A 15,429-nucleotide genomic window follows, 5' to 3' on the forward strand; every position below is an offset into this window, starting at 1 on the left:
TTACCTCACCAGTTAAACATTTTAATCATTTTAGTTTCCGATTTACACTGATAATCAAAAAACGCGATAGTTTTTCCCCACTTGTCACAGGGACTATGCATGAGTTGCCCCCATTAGAGGGCAGGCCCCACCCACTTCTGTGGCCTCCCCAACACGCACCGCTCCCACATTCCACACCCATGGGAACGACAGAGATTTTTTCCATGATGATTATCTTTGGGAGAGGAATGGATTCCCCAAGATTATTCTCTGGCGACACTGTAGGAAGAGGGCACTGCAGGGGAGGGTTTGGGTGAAGTGAATATGATGGGAGTATCACCCTTTTTAAGGATTAAAAAAATAAAAATCACTCATGGTAAAATCAGGGCTAAAAGAACTTAAAAAACAAGAACCCACACCTTGAGGAAACTGCTCCTCACCCTAAAAAGCAGAATTTTTGCATACACGTTTACATGTAATCTTCAAAACTCAAGACGCTGCAGTTTAGCAGTGGTAAACGAGTGCTCTGGGTGGAACTGACACCGTCTCATTTTAGATACCCATGTGGTAAAAAACACACTCTGAGGAACAGGCTAGTTGGTTAAAAAAAAAAAAGAAGTTAAAACATGTGGCCAATGCTTTGAACACACCCAGTTTCCTCTCACACAGCACAGCAGACACTTTATACCCTTCATGGGCCTCAACCACTCTGTCTAAGACAGCGAACGAGACTTCATTAGACTCTGGCAATTCATAGCATGAGGGAGCTAACATGCTGGTTTCCTGACACAAGATGGCTGCTGAGGAACAGAGCCGAGTTTTAGTCACCTACTTCTAAGCCCAATGGTGAATCCTGTTAGGACAGGGAGCTGGGCCCCCTTGCTCCAGAAGGCTTCTAGAAGTACCAGCTCACTAAACCAGAGACTCGAGGGATAGATTCCTTTATCAGAGAGGTCACAAGCTGATGTGCCGTGACAACAGGCAGAGGTGTGTGGTTTTTTTAAGACGCATTCTCTCTTTGCAAGAGGATCTAGAGTCAAATTATGAGGAATTTAAGCAAGTGGGCAGCACGGGAGTGAAGAGCGTTGTTGATATGGCGGACCATGTGTTATGTATCATCGGCACAGTCCATCTGTCCTGATTGAGCGAGCAGCCAAGAAGAGGGGCGTTTCACCGGGAGGAGGGAGATCTTTGGAGATCCACGGCAGGGTGGAGGCTACATCCAAGCATGCCGATCATCCCCAATGGGAAGAAGGCTGCAGAGGCTACAGGTGTAAAGGCAGTGGCGCAGGACCACACCGTAACACAACCCTGCCAGTGACAAACTTGGCTTCCGTCTTTTGCGTGGCACGGGACACAGACCGCGTATATAGCTTCCTACTCCAGTCAAGAGGCCTGAGATTGTTTCTTGGCCGAACTTAACCCACCACGTTCATCCGCTAAATCAGGCTGTGTGTTCCTCTTTATGGAAAGCGCTGCTGTCTTGCTTGCGATCTGGAGGCCGGGAGAAGAGAAACCTCAGTTAATTTTGTGGAATGGTTTCATAACCGCATGCATCTGTGGAAGGGGCTCAAGGAAAGACTCTTCGGCGTCACATACAAGACTCCTGAGATCAGAATACCTGGATCCAGTGGCGTAGCGTGGGGGGTGCAGGGGGGGCCGGCCGCACCGGGCGCAACATCAGGGGGGGCGCTCGCACTCGCAGCTCTCTGCCCCTACCTGGCTCACTCACTCTCTCTCACTGCAGTGCTGGCTGTGCGAATCCGATCCGAGCCGCCGGGTCGCCGCCCACTGTGGGGGGGGGGGTGCCAGGCGTGCTAAAATCGAGTGCTAAAATCCACAGGTTAGGGGGCGCAAATTACTTGCCTTGCCCCGGGTGCTGACAACCCACGCTACGCCACTGCCTGGATCAGTAACTTACTGAATGCCTTAACTGCTACTGTATGGTGTCAGAGGTCGGCATCTTGGATTCCCTGCATGGGACCCTCTGCCAAGTCCCTCTGGGGGCCTGCCGCTCCTCCTTTTCACTGTTGCTGCCAGTCCATTGCGTCTCTTTGAAGATGCAAGTAAGGACAAGTGTAAAGAGAAGGAAAAGCGCCCATCTCCACTTGCCCTGTGCTCCTTCTCTCTCTTGACAGAGAATAGAATCATAGAATTGTACAGCTGGAAGGGACGAAAAGGATCATCTAGCCCAACTTCCTGCATTGTGCAAGATGCGCCCATAGGAAGGAGAGGGGACGCTGCAGCAGTAACAGTGGCAAGGAGGGAGGTGGACCCACACAGGGGGGGGGATGCTGAGAGTATCTTCCCCAAGGCCCCCCCCCAAAACCTGCTACTGACTAGATGGCGAAATACAGCAAAATCCTGAATTTGTGTTTTAGTGTTGCTGTTATATGAGGCACCATCAAACTGCATGGCATATACAAGGCGCAAGTGGGCAGGTCCCTGCCTTCAGGAACTCACTATCTGAAAGGTGGCACAGGGGAGACAAGAGAGGAAGGAAGGGAAATGGAGGTGTTGATAAATCCTGGGAGCAGGACATGCATTTATTTTAGATATACATGCAGTGGTACCTCGGGTTACATACGCTTCAGGTTACACACTCCGCTAACCCAGAAATAGTGCTTCAGGTTAAGAACTTTGCTTCAGGATGAGAACAGAAATTGGGCTCCGGCGGCGCGGCAGCAGCAGCAGGAGGCTCCATTAGTTAAAGTGGTGCTTCAGGTTAAGAACAGTTTCAGGTTAAGTACGGACCTCCGGAACGAATTAAGTACTTAACCCGAGGTACCACTGTATTACAGTGGGAAGAATAATTAAAGGATAAGACTGTTGTTGATAAATGTTCCTTCCTTTGCTTCTTGGGGCCATAGGAATAGAGGAACGTTTGTATCCAAGCACACCCGTGACTGCTTTTAGGGCAGCCTGCCTTGATTTTGTGTTGCCCTTCGGATTTCATTTTTTAAAAGCTCTATGGATTTTGTTGTCTGCAAGCTTGTTTTATGACTCAAGTTATTTGCATTTTGCCATGACCTTTTGGCTTAGACAAGTAAACTAATAAATATGCCAAGAGATAGGGAAAATATCTGCCCCTGTGTGAGGATTGTTTACTCCGACTGCCAAACTGCTTCTTCATGAAAATGTTTTTAGAGCAGGGACCTAATCTACTCCCCCCGCCCCAAGAGGCAAGGAGAGTTGCAGAAAGCAAAGCAGAAGAGGAAATTATTGTATGGCTGTTCGGAATTAATTTTGCTGTATATAAATATACTTCAGTCACAAAAGGTATGTAAATAATAATCCAGTAAGGAACTTGCTTCAGAAGACCCCGATCTGAGTAATAGTAATATTAGCTCTGCATCCAGGACTCTGTCTGGCCTTTTGTACTCACATCATTCATAATTTTTTGCTTGAGCTCTTCATGAGTTAAGGGTTTCTCGTCTTCTTCTGTTATTGGCTCATGGCCAGTTCTGCAAAGGGCAAACATTAAGATGATAAAAACGAAGAGTGTCTTTTGCACTAAGTACTGCAAACCAATACTTTTAAAAATAGTTTTTTTTTCAGGGCTCCTCCCAAGACCAGTTTTTATTCAGCAATTATTCCAACTTGTTCATGAGGCATTTATATGACAATAAGCAATCATCCTGATGTACACATCTTCCTGTTCATCATTCATTTACCCCACAATTTTCAATGCATTTCCCCGTAACTTTCTAAGAAGACCAGTTTTGTGGGTTTTTTAAGTGGATTTGTTTTGCTAGGGTGACAGAGTGCTTTAACCTACTTTAAAGGCACAAAACTAAAGTTTTGCACTTGAATCCCTCCTGCAAAACAGTGGCAGTCTGGAGGCACCCAGAGAGATAGAATACGCTGCATCTGTTGAATGTTCTGCCCGCTGCCAAGTTATTCAGAGTAAAATATTTCCTGGGAAGTGGGCAGCTGGATCTAACCCATTGCATCCCAGTCCCATCCTAAAATTTCTTCTATGGTAAACCTTCCTGCTCAGAAAATCTGCTGATATTCTCCTCTGCATGAGTGCTTTTCCTACTGTGTGTGTGTGTGTAAACCAAGGCCTCTTATGGCATTTAGTCTTGATTGCATTTTTAAAATATTTATCCAAAATGGGCCTCCAAGGTAACTTCAAACATAATTAAAACCATCCATTTCAATATAACAATTAAAAAATAATTACAGAATCAGCAACACACAAACACATACACAAAACAGAAAGCAGGAAATCAGTTAAATGTCTCAAAACAAACATGTCTCTTGAGCAAACAAGAACACGCAGAATTGGCAACTACAACTTAATAATGTAGGCACCCAATGACAGAAGCTAGACAGGGTGCATCAAAGAGCAGGGGCCATCCTAGAAAAGGCCCCGTTCTCCATTTATTCTCCTTTAATGCTGGAGGTGGGAGCAGCCAGAACAGAGCCGCAGTAGAATTATTTGTTTCCCCAGCTTTTAATGTGTCTTATTTTATAGAAAGAAAAATAAACTATACATTCTAACTAATGATCCTCATGTCATCTATCAACATTAAGGCACTGCAAATTAACATTGTTTTATAGAATTCCACAAACGATCTTGATATTGTACCAAAGGCTTTCTCCATATAAATAATGCATTCCTATACAACATAAAGACATAATTGCTTTATAATTAATTAATTCTTACTACTGCAGTTCTTTCTTTTACAAATTAGGCATAATTTGAATCTTCTATTAATTTCCAGTAGTGCTTTCCAATATTTTATATTGAGTTTTACAATTCCAGTACAAAATACATTCATGCAAACACTTTAAGGACTTTATCATCATCATCATCATCATCATCATCTTCATCACAGTACTATTCCAGATTGTTTTATAGTAAAATATTTTATGCATTAATATTCTATGCCAAATATCTTTTGCTCAGTCCCACACAGATGGCATTTGCTGTTTCTTCCGGTGTTTAGCTATCCATATCTGGGGACACTGCCAGCATATTGCCCACCATTTTTCTTTTCTAATAGCATAATCATAGGATCCATAATTTATTCATATCTTATGATCTCATCATTTTCCCTTGTAATCTTTTTTAACTGCAAAACATTTTCTGCAATAACATTCCATACCAGATATCTTTTTCTCATTCCCATAGATGTTTCTTCCAGTGTTTAGCTATCTGCATCTTGGGGTGTTACAAACATATTGTTATGCACCACCCCAATCTCCAAGCAGTGAGAGATTCCAGGGGTTCCAAGCACTCACTCGGGGTTTGGTTTCCTTGGAACAGGGGTGCTCACTTGAATAAAATGGGCAACGCCCATTAATAATTGGGGGGGGCTAGCTCCCTCAAAGGACAAAGGTCCGTATAGTTAAAGCTATGGTTTTCCCAGTAGTGATGTATGGAAGTGAGAGCTGGACCATAAAGAAGGCTGATCGCCGAAGAATGGATGCTTTTGAATTATGGTGCTGGAGGAGACCCTTAAGAGTCCCATGGACTGCAAGAAGATCAAACACATCCATTCTTAAGGAAATCAGCCCTGAGTGAGGCTCCAATACTTTGGCCACCTCATGAGAAGAGAAGACACCCTGGAAAAGACCCTGATGATGGGAAAAATCTTAAACATACGGAAAATCTTAAACATACTGGCAGGTTCATGTGGGGTTAGGCAGGTCTCCTTACCCAGCAGTGGGTGGCCGAACAAGCAGAGGCTGTGCCCGAATCTCAGGTTTCTGCCCCAGAAGCAGTTGCACTGTCTCCAGAGTGTCGTAGGGCCGATCATATTCCTGAGAAAAGAAGAGGCAAGGTTTATTGATTGCTTCCCCTCCCACTAGAGATTTAAAATAAAACAGCCTGAGGTCAACTACTCTGCCCCACCTATTAATCCAGATCTATCTATTCTTCCTACTGGATCAATTAAAAACTGAGTGACTTCGTTAGCTGCAGCTAATATGAGAATTTTGGTTTTTGGTTTTTTAAAAAGGTTACTAACTCTCACAATTGCAGAAATGCATTTGATAAAATAAAAGTAAATGTGTTAAGGGATTTGAAATGAGGCTGGCAAAGCAAAAGTAATATCATGCTTTCAAGCCCTGTGGACTCCACTGCAGAGTTGCAAAGTAATTTCCCTCTGCACCAGGACATTTTGAAAGGAACACATACAAACAGTTATATCAGAATGGGATTAAAACCCTAGACTATTCAACAGATTTGCAAGCAGGTTTGTCCTGCAAAATCGATAGGGGTTCTCACTCTCAGTAAAATATTTTGCACACGGTAATTGCAGCAGGGAATTGGGCTCAGAGAAGTGAGTCAAAAGGTTGTCTCCTCCTCTCCCTTTCTCCATGATCCCTGAGCCATCCCTTTCTCCTGCCCCTGTTGTTGTGTCCTGCCCATCCACCCTGCATACCTCAGCCTTGGCGAAAGAATACATAGCCAACAGCTGGTTGGTCTTTTGTTCAATCAAGCCCAGGTAGATCGCAACGTTCTCATCCTGGGCAGTCGTCGTCCCCCCCAGTTTCTTTTCCAGCACTGAGTAGTCACACTGCAGTTTCCAAAAAAGAGCCTCGATTGCTTTGAGAGGAGGAAAGAAAGCAAAATGAATGGAGACCTGCCCACCCGCACAGCTCTTAACTTTAAGCACTCATTTCCACTCACTTCCTAGAGAGCCTGGAAGTCTAGAGGTCAACCTGGATAAGCGCCAGGGGTCAGCCCAGTGAGTGGCGCCCCTTCCCCAATTCAAGGTGCCTAGTACCTAAGGCTTGCCAAATTATTCTGCACATGAGACAACACCCTGTCCCCCAGAATAAACACCTCTCCCTGGGAGCAGAATAATAATAATAATAATAATAATAACAACAACAACAACAATTTATCATTTTTCTGCTCTTTCATGACACACAGAATTTGCTGCCCAAGGCAATGGTAGCTCCAGCCCTGCTAAGAGTCAACTTGATAAATGGTGGCCTGGTTTGCATGGTCTTACCTTGGGATTTAATAAGCCAGGATATGCATGAGCTGCTCGCAGGTGCCAGGCAGCTCCTTTGCTCAGTCCAGCAAGCAGGCAGCTGAACAAGCCAGGACCCAGCTGTCTATCATAGCTGCCCATTATCTGAAAACCCAGAAACTATGGTGAATTGCTTACAAACCAGCCAGGGTCTTAAAATCAACTTTAAGCCATGGCTTAATATCCTGGCTAGTTTGTAAGCAATTAACCATAGCTTCCAGATTCGCGCATGTCAGGAAGCGAGGAAGAAGCCATCGATTTCCATTCCAACCTGCGTTTTCTGCATGCAGCGCTGTTTCCATTCCACTGCAGTTTGGCTTCTGACAAAAAAACCCACCCCTATGTTATTCAGCTCACTGTCCACTGTGGTGGAACTTGACAGAACTTCTGACATTATTTCACACCATTCGCTGCACTGCAAAGGAAACACGATGAAAAGCGGGAGGGAGAGTCATCAATTGTGTATCTTGTGTATACTGCTCATATTCGCTAGATTGCTTTCTATCCCTGGCATGGGATGTATAAATGAGCACTGGCAATTTCCACCCCCATTCCCATCAGAATTCCTCAACAACCCTATGGGAAGCTATAACTGATAGCTGAGTCCTGGCTTGTTCAGCTGCTCACTTGTGGGCAGAGCGAAGCAGCAGATAACACTCATTCACATCCTGGCTTATTGAGCCAGGATATGATAGTGCAGATTTGCCCTGCATGTTCTGTACTTTTTGTCTACATGGCTCTTTGGAAGCTATCTTCAACTGGCCAGCCATCAGCCCATCTTGTGACTATGAATTCCAAGAGACAGGCTGGAGTCAGGCGACAGCTTTCTTTTGTCTGTTTTCCCAGAAAGCTGAAGGCAATTTGAAAGAAGGGTCCATTGGGAAAGGAAAGCCTCTTAAAATCACTCAGCTTTCCTAAATGCTGCAGTTTGTCTTCAGTCCTAATTACACATCGCATGGAAAATAAAAATAATAAAAGAAATTATTTCCTTTGTCCCACACCTACTGGCAACCAATTCCACAGGATAAGCCTGAGTATTACTGTTTTGACAAAATGATATTCTCTCCCTCTTCCAATTTTGCCTTTCAGACCTCCCCCCCGCCTCAAGCTTATCTATCTGCTGAGGATGATACAGCCAGGATCTGTGCTATTTTCTGTGACTAGCTGTGCCTGTTGGCTGATCATCCTGTTCCTCAAGGGAGTCTATGGACTGCATCAGGCCCATACAGCCTTTTCAAACCAGAACACAGAGCTATTTCCCTCCACACCACTATCCCAACTACTGGCAAGGAACCACAACCGCTTCTTCCTTTTTAAAAAAAATAATGGTGCTGAACGTAACAGGGCCTGGTGACCAGGGCTGGGCACTGGCATTCGCTGTTAGAAAGTGAAGCCTCTCATCCTCCACTATCTGTGTAGTGCTAGCCTAGCACTCAAACCTGCCCAATAGTGAGAGCCAGTGTGGTGTAGTGGTTAGAGTGTCAGACTAGAACATGGGAGACCAGGGTTCAATTCCCTCCTCAGACATGAAGCTCATTGGGTGACCCTGGGCCAGCCACTGCCTCTTAGCTTAACCTACCTCACAGGAGTGTTGTGGGGGTTAAATGTGGAGCGACTGAACTGTGTATGCCACCTTGAGCTCTTTGGAGAAAAAGGTGGCATGTAAGTGCAATCAATCAGTCAGTCGGTCAGTCAAGTGCTGGCCAGATTCCTGCACTGCTGCAACCTTGCTGTGAGAGCTCAGCAACTGCTATGAACAGTGGCATCCGAGAACCTAAATTTTCAGTGCAAAGACAAAGCCAAGCCCCAAGTTCTGCAGGCTGCAAAGGAAAGCTTCAGAACATGTTTCCAGTTCCTACGATGGTGCCTCCACCATCTTTCTCTTCCCGACCCACAAACACGGTCCCTGCTTACCGTTCTTGAGCTGCTCCCAAATCTTGTGGTGACCCTTCAATGCCAGCTCAATCCGGTTCGCCTCTTTCACAGCTTCCTCCTGCTGCGCTTCGGCCTCCTTGAGCCGCAACAGCTGCTCTCCATCCTCCTGGGCACTCTGCTTTTGTGCCTCCTGTATCTCGTGGTAGAGCTAGAAGAGTGGAGGAGCAAGATGAAGAAAGCAGGGGGGTGGGGGTCATTCGTTTTACTATTACAGGAGGTTGGCAAAAACAAGGCGCAAATAAGAGATATGAGGGTGGGAGGGCATCGTTCCTGAAAGAAGCTTCTGCAAAAATAACACTATGGTGCTAAAGGTAAAGGTAAAGGTACCCCTGCCCATACGGGCCAGTCTTGATCCTCCTCTCCTTTCTGGAGTTTCTCTTCGCCTGGATTTTTTTGGGGGTGGGGGAAGGTGAGGGGGAAAATATTTTTCTTAGAGACTTCCATTCTGCTCTCAGGGCCTCACTTCACACTACTTGTTCTCTGTACCTGCTATTATACTCCACTCCCCACCTGGAAGGCTTCAAAATCCTAGCACAGGACACTAAGGTAAAAGTAAAGGTAAAGGTACCCCTGCCCGTACGGGCCAGTCTTGACAGACTCTAGGGTTGTGCGCCCATCTCACTCAAAGAGGCCAAGGGCCAGCGCTGTCCGAAGACACTTCCGGGTCACGTGGCCAGCGTGACATCGCTGCTTTGGCGAGCCAGAGCCGCACACGGAAACGCCATTTACCTTCCCGCTAGTAAGCGGTCCCTATTTATCTACTTGCACCCGGGAGTGCTTTCGAACTGCTAGGTTGGCAGGCGCTGGGACCAAACAACGGGAGCGCACCCCGCCGCGGGGATTCGAACCGCCGACCTTTCGATCGGCAAGCCCTAGGCGCTAAGGCTTTTACCCACAGCGCCACCCACGTCCCCTAGCACTATGGTGCTAGGACATCTCAAAAGGGAAAGAGCCCTGATGCAATGTGGTTGCAGCCCAAGGCTTATTTGGGTAAGCAGAGGACACCCACAGCATACATTTAAAGCAGATTCAATGCACATAGCTTTCCACAAAGAATCTTGGAATTCTAGTTTGCCCCAGCACCCTTAACAACCTACAGTTCCCCCCCACCAAGCCACATGCTTTAAATGTATATGGTGGGAACGCATCCTGCTTGTTTCTGCACTTGTGTTGAATAAGGAACTGGGAACCAGGAAGCAAACTTCAGCAATCCCTGCTTGCTAACAGCAGCAAAGGTTGGAAGAATTGGGGAAGAGGGTGGGGAAGTATGGGCTGGCATTGTGATGATGACAGCATTGTGCAGAGACTGCAAAAAAACTTGCTTGCATGAATATCACTAATTCTATGATACGGAGGGGGGACGACGACCCAAGACACAGCACTCACCTCAGTGATTTGTTCCCATATCTGCTCCTTCTGATCGTTCTGATCATTGACGTAGTTGAACTGAGCAAAGTTCCGTTCCTCCTCTGAAGTGGGAAAGAAAAACATCGGTAGCAGATCTTAACTTCCATCCCACTGCCTGAACCAGCCAGTACCCAAACTGCTTCAAGGGCCATGGTTCAAAAGGAAAATGGACCCTTTCCCATTGCAGCCCCCTGCCTTGCCTATCACCTTGCACGTATACATTCAATGCAGCATCCAAGGTTGGCGCGTCGGTGAGTTCCAGGACTTGATCCACGGTGGTGTGTAAAGATTCAAGCATCTCCTCCTCGGGGTCTTTCCGTTTGGACTCTTCCTCTGATTGAAAATAAAGAGAATCTAGGAGCCCCGGTTCCTAGGACAACCTCAAAGTCATGTGAATCCCCACCTCAATCAGAGACATGCATTAAAGGAGTGGAAAAGCAGCCCATCTTTTTAATTCACTTGTCTTGACCAAAGCTGCAACATTTCAATTATTATAAACCTCAAGAGGAAGCAAGATGTGATGTGTAAACCAGCGCTTGTGGCTCGATTCTCCTCCAACAAACCACACGAGAAAAGCAAGGTTGATGTCCCCTATGATAAGGTTGCAGCACTGGGGGCTTTTCAGCTTAGAGAAAAGGGGTGCAAGAGGCGACAAGACAGACATTTATAAAATTATGCGCGGCATGGAAAAAAGTTTTCTCCCTCTCTCATGACAAGAGAAATAGAGAAATCCCCATGAAGGTGAGCGTTGGAAGATTTGCATGGAGAGAAACAAACCATAAGTGCTGGTTTGTTGCTGCTTTTCAGTAAGCCATAGTCTGTTTAGCAAAGGCTTGCCGTTGACCCAATTACTGTTAAAAATTGCTAAGCCAAAGGAAGTAGGCAGATTGCTTTAGAAATACTGTTTTACCCACATGCAAATTTAAATCAAACTCACATGATAATGTATTAAAACTCACATGATAACAAACGAGCCAGAGCTGGAAACTGGCACTCTAAATCACTGAGGCCACCTGAGCCATTGCTTAGTTTCTATTTGTTCTGTACCTGTTTTGTCTTGCCACAAGACCACTTCTGGGCATGTGGGAATGAATGAATGACTCAATAAATAGCCCCACACCATACATGACACACACACACAAACCTTTCTTTTGCTTGGCCTTTAGTGCCTCCTCTGTCAATGTCCTCTCCTGCAGCTTGACGGAAATGAAATCATTCAAGCGCTGGTCATTCTCTATCTGGCGGCATAATTCTTTCATCTCCGATTCATACTGTGCTACATCTTTCTTTGCCTTGTCCTGCAGCTGGCCTAGGCGCGTATGTGCCTCATCCCTATATTTACCCCAGTGGACAAATGGGATGGGGACAAGGTTTGGATATGTGAGAGAGAACCACCAGCAATTCCACTTCCCAACTTTTCTTCATGCTCTTATCCCCATTCCCTCACCACCCCTGAAATCTAGCATAACGATGAAGAGGGTGAGTGACAGGCAGGAAGTCCTTGTTTCAGATATTACTTCACCATTTAGAAGGGGCCACAGCTCCCCGGGCATAAAACATCTCTGCATGCAGAAGGTCCTATGCTCAACTGCTGCCATCTCCAATTACGGAATCTCAGGTAGAAAAGGCTGGGGAAGGCCTCAGTCCATGATACTGGAGAGCGGCTGCAAGTCAGGACTGACAGTGCATTGTGTTGAATGGGCTGATGGCCTGGTCCACTCTAATGGAAAACGCAGGTGCCGATGTGCAATCAAGAGCCTCAAAGTGCACTCCTTTGTGCACTGGAAAGGGAAAGCAGGCTTTGGCTCTACCACTCCATCACCTGACGGTTTGGTAAAGCCTCGCATTCTTTTAAGCACTGTGCAACGCTCTTTGCAAGCTTTGGGTGTTGCTGTGAAGTCCCAACTATGTAACATCAGTAGCCATGCCCGCATGTCAAATTTGGACTGTGAGGCTTGGATCTGACCTACAGAGCCAAAAAGGTTCCTCAGGCTCGCTGCACAGGTCACAGAATCCTGCTTTTCCTGGTGCAGAATTTGTGTTTCCCTGAAGCAGAATTTCCATTTTAGCGCAGAGGATATATAGCCCTGTCTTTTATATTAAAGTTATGCTTAGAAGCTAGGACTTGGAGGGAGCATGGCTATTGCTGATTAAGTTGTCACAGCGCATGAATGGGTGGAGGCAGCAGGACAATGGAAGAGCAATGAAGAACCAGGGTATGAACATGAGCAAGGTTTCTGCAGGGACACTCCTCCCTGCCCCACCGTGCTTGAGTACTCCCCTTCCCCCAACCTTGCTTCGTAGGCTGCAGAGGATGTGCTGATGACTGCGCCAATGGCTCTACGAGTTTCCAACAGCTCCTAGAGAGGGAAAGAGAGAGAGGAAGCCTTCAGATCTACTCCCTAATTGCACCACAGCCATACCATCCTGTTCACAAAGTTCTATCTCCTCACTGTAGCCCAATCACAGCTCTTCCCTTCTTTCCTAACCATTGCCATCCACACCACAGCAGAAGCACAGTCCATAAATTTAAACTCCACATGAATCTGCAAGTGTTAAAGAGGTCCTGTGAATTGGCCTTCAGACCCTGCCATGTCAAACCCAAGAATCAGAAATCCTTAGGTCCAAGAGGATAGGAATAAGGCAGGGGGCATCATAATTTCTGTTGTCATAATCTAGTTGGTCAGTTACAATCCCTAGTTTAGTAAGTAAAAACATACTTTCCAAAATGCAGGGTTTAGCTTTGTGATTCTCTCCCAGCCAATAAAAAGCCCTGATTTTTTTTTTAATACCACTCTCAACAGTCAATCATATCCTTCCATTCCATGCTGGAGTTCTCTCCAAGCAACCAGATCTCACAATTCTATAACAGAACCTTCATTAGTCTATATCACGACTCCAGTCCCTCTCAGAAACTCTCTTGGGCAATTACATCCTGTCAACTCTCCTCAATTTTCTCTTAGTGTGAATGTACCATCTCTAGACGTTTATAAAGCTGTTCGAAGCGATCGTGTTCAAGCCGGAGAATTTCTAGATCCTCACGTAGTTGTGAATTCAAGACGAGCTGAGAATTGAATTCTGTGGTGGTCTGGAAATAGAAAAGTGGAGTGAGAAACTGAAGACAAGCCAAGAATCCTGGCTCTCAGAAACCCTGGGCACTTGCAACCATTTTTACCCGGTCAAGCTGATTCTCAACTGTTCCTATTCGCTTCAGCAAGTTGCCCTTCTGTTCCTGGATCAGGGTCCCAGTGCCCACCACCAGCTTCTGGTCAGTCAAACGCTTGTTCCAGTTTTCGATCTGTCAGAAATGAAGAATGAAAGCAGGGAAATGGGATGAGAAACTAGTATTTGGGATAGGACTAAAGAATCCTTGGCTCTTGGACCCCCTGTTCTAATGAATTCGACCCTCAAGTCCTAGCTGACAATTCCCTCTGCATTTTTTAAAGCCCTCACACCCATTTTTAACCCAAAAGATCCTCCTCTCCTTTCTGGAGTTTCTCTTTGCCTGGATTTTTTTGGGGGGTGGGGGAAAGTGAAGGAAAAAATATTTTTCTTAGAGACTTCCATTCTGCTCTCAGGGCCTCACTTCACACTACTTGTTCTCTGTACCTGCTATTATACTCCACTCTCCACCTGGAAGGCTTCAAAATCCTAGCCCAGGACACTACTTCACATCAATAAATGCCAAGCAACTTGGTACTTAGCTCCCTTCTCCATACCTCTTTATCAAGCAGGGCTACCTGCTTCTTCTCTTGAATTATTTGCTTCTTCACTTCATCCCGCTGTCCCAACAAGGAACGGAGAGTGTCACCGTGGACCTTTTCCTGCTGTGCGTTGGCCTTGCTCTCAGCCACAGCGTGCCTCTGAAGCAGCTCTTTGTTATCCTTCTCCAGGCGCTTTATCTCTGCCCTGTCCAAGAGAAGAGGGGCAGGGACTCTGAGGGGCGGCAGGATGACACGGCGAGACACAGCTGCGTGGGCACGTACCGGAGCGCCATGGCAGCAGGTGTGCTGGTGAGTTTTGGTTGGGATTGGTGGCAGCGCCAGCTCAGAGGAGCTTTCGAGACACTGCTACAGAAACTCCTGGAAAGCTGGCGATTTGAATCTGAGCATGCATCTCGCCAACTCTGGATGGGACAAGATGGAATGGGGAAGGGGGGAATCGGGACAGGATATGCTCTCAAAAGAGAGCAGGCTTCAACAGTTCAAAATTAGCTGCTCTGTGTAAAAAGACACAATAGATTTCAGGGCTTAGGATGACTTATTGTGCCTTTACATCCCTATGAAACAAGCAGTGTTGGGAACACAGAATTTCTGATTTCCCTACAAAGAAAGTACTATGTTTTGTAGGCCAGAACTTCAAGGTTCTCAGGGGTAGGGATGATGAGTAACGTTCATTAAGTGACCTAAACCAGAGTACGAAGAGAGAGAAGAATCCTAAATTCTCTGGGAACGTTTTATACTAAAGGGGCAGGAAGAGGTTGGACACACAGAATCATGAGTACAAGATCTGAAACCGTGTCAGCGTGCCAAAGCGCATAATGGCAAGAATCAAAGGTTTGTACATGCATGTACACATATGTGATAGATTGTGGGGGATGGAATTTGGCCGCATGTGCTAAAGAAAGGCAGGTTATATGCACAAACATGTCCACACATGATGTGACCAAACCAATTGTCAGCTGTGTGTTGCCAGGAGCATATCAGTTGCTATGTGCCCTTGTGTTAAGTCAGTATCTGCTTCAGTACATGAGGTGGGGATTATTTCTTAATGCTCAGCTTACAGCTCTCTCCTTGCAGTAGGATGTACAATATTCAAATGCTCCCCAAATCCAAAACTGGATGTTTCAGAGCAAGAGATGACAGGCTGTGCTCTGTGCCAAGAAAAATGGACAGGAGATAGCACCCCTCAATGCGATTATATACCGCTCTCTCATCAAATTGCGGCACAACTGAAAACTAAAGGTTAGACAACTGGTCCAATGAAAGCAATTTAAGGCTGGTGATGGGCAACAGGCTTGTTTCTCTTAGAAATCTGAATATGATGTAAAAGAGGGATCACCTCATGGTGCACACACAGCTCATTCTTGCCCCCAATAAAAATATTTTGCAGGATT

The 15,429-nt window shown here is 45.9% G+C and overlaps 1 protein-coding gene across 2 annotated transcripts in view; it reads right to left on the minus strand.

Moving 5' to 3' along the window:
* Positions 1-15,429, minus strand: part of ODAD1 (outer dynein arm docking complex subunit 1) — a 22,009-nt gene continuing 6,580 nt past the window's right edge. For both annotated transcript variants that reach the window (XM_083411619.1, XM_083411620.1), the window contains exons 4-15: positions 14,033-14,222; positions 13,489-13,611; positions 13,288-13,401; positions 12,606-12,673; positions 11,458-11,645; positions 10,521-10,646; positions 10,293-10,375; positions 8,886-9,054; positions 6,375-6,538; positions 5,648-5,751; positions 3,365-3,443; positions 1-1,473 (exon numbers count right to left, since the gene is read on the minus strand). In XM_083411619.1, coding sequence (XP_083267745.1) covers positions 1,366-1,473; positions 3,365-3,443; positions 5,648-5,751; positions 6,375-6,538; positions 8,886-9,054; positions 10,293-10,375; positions 10,521-10,646; positions 11,458-11,645; positions 12,606-12,673; positions 13,288-13,401; positions 13,489-13,611; positions 14,033-14,222 — 1,516 coding nt within the window. In that variant the 3' untranslated portion in view covers positions 1-1,365. The remainder of the gene's footprint in view (positions 1,474-3,364; positions 3,444-5,647; positions 5,752-6,374; positions 6,539-8,885; positions 9,055-10,292; positions 10,376-10,520; positions 10,647-11,457; positions 11,646-12,605; positions 12,674-13,287; positions 13,402-13,488; positions 13,612-14,032; positions 14,223-15,429) is intronic.

Source organism: Podarcis tiliguerta (assembly GCF_965153285.1).
Source record: "Podarcis tiliguerta genome assembly, chromosome: 13".
In the NCBI taxonomy this organism is placed as follows: Eukaryota; Metazoa; Chordata; class Lepidosauria; order Squamata; family Lacertidae; genus Podarcis; species Podarcis tiliguerta.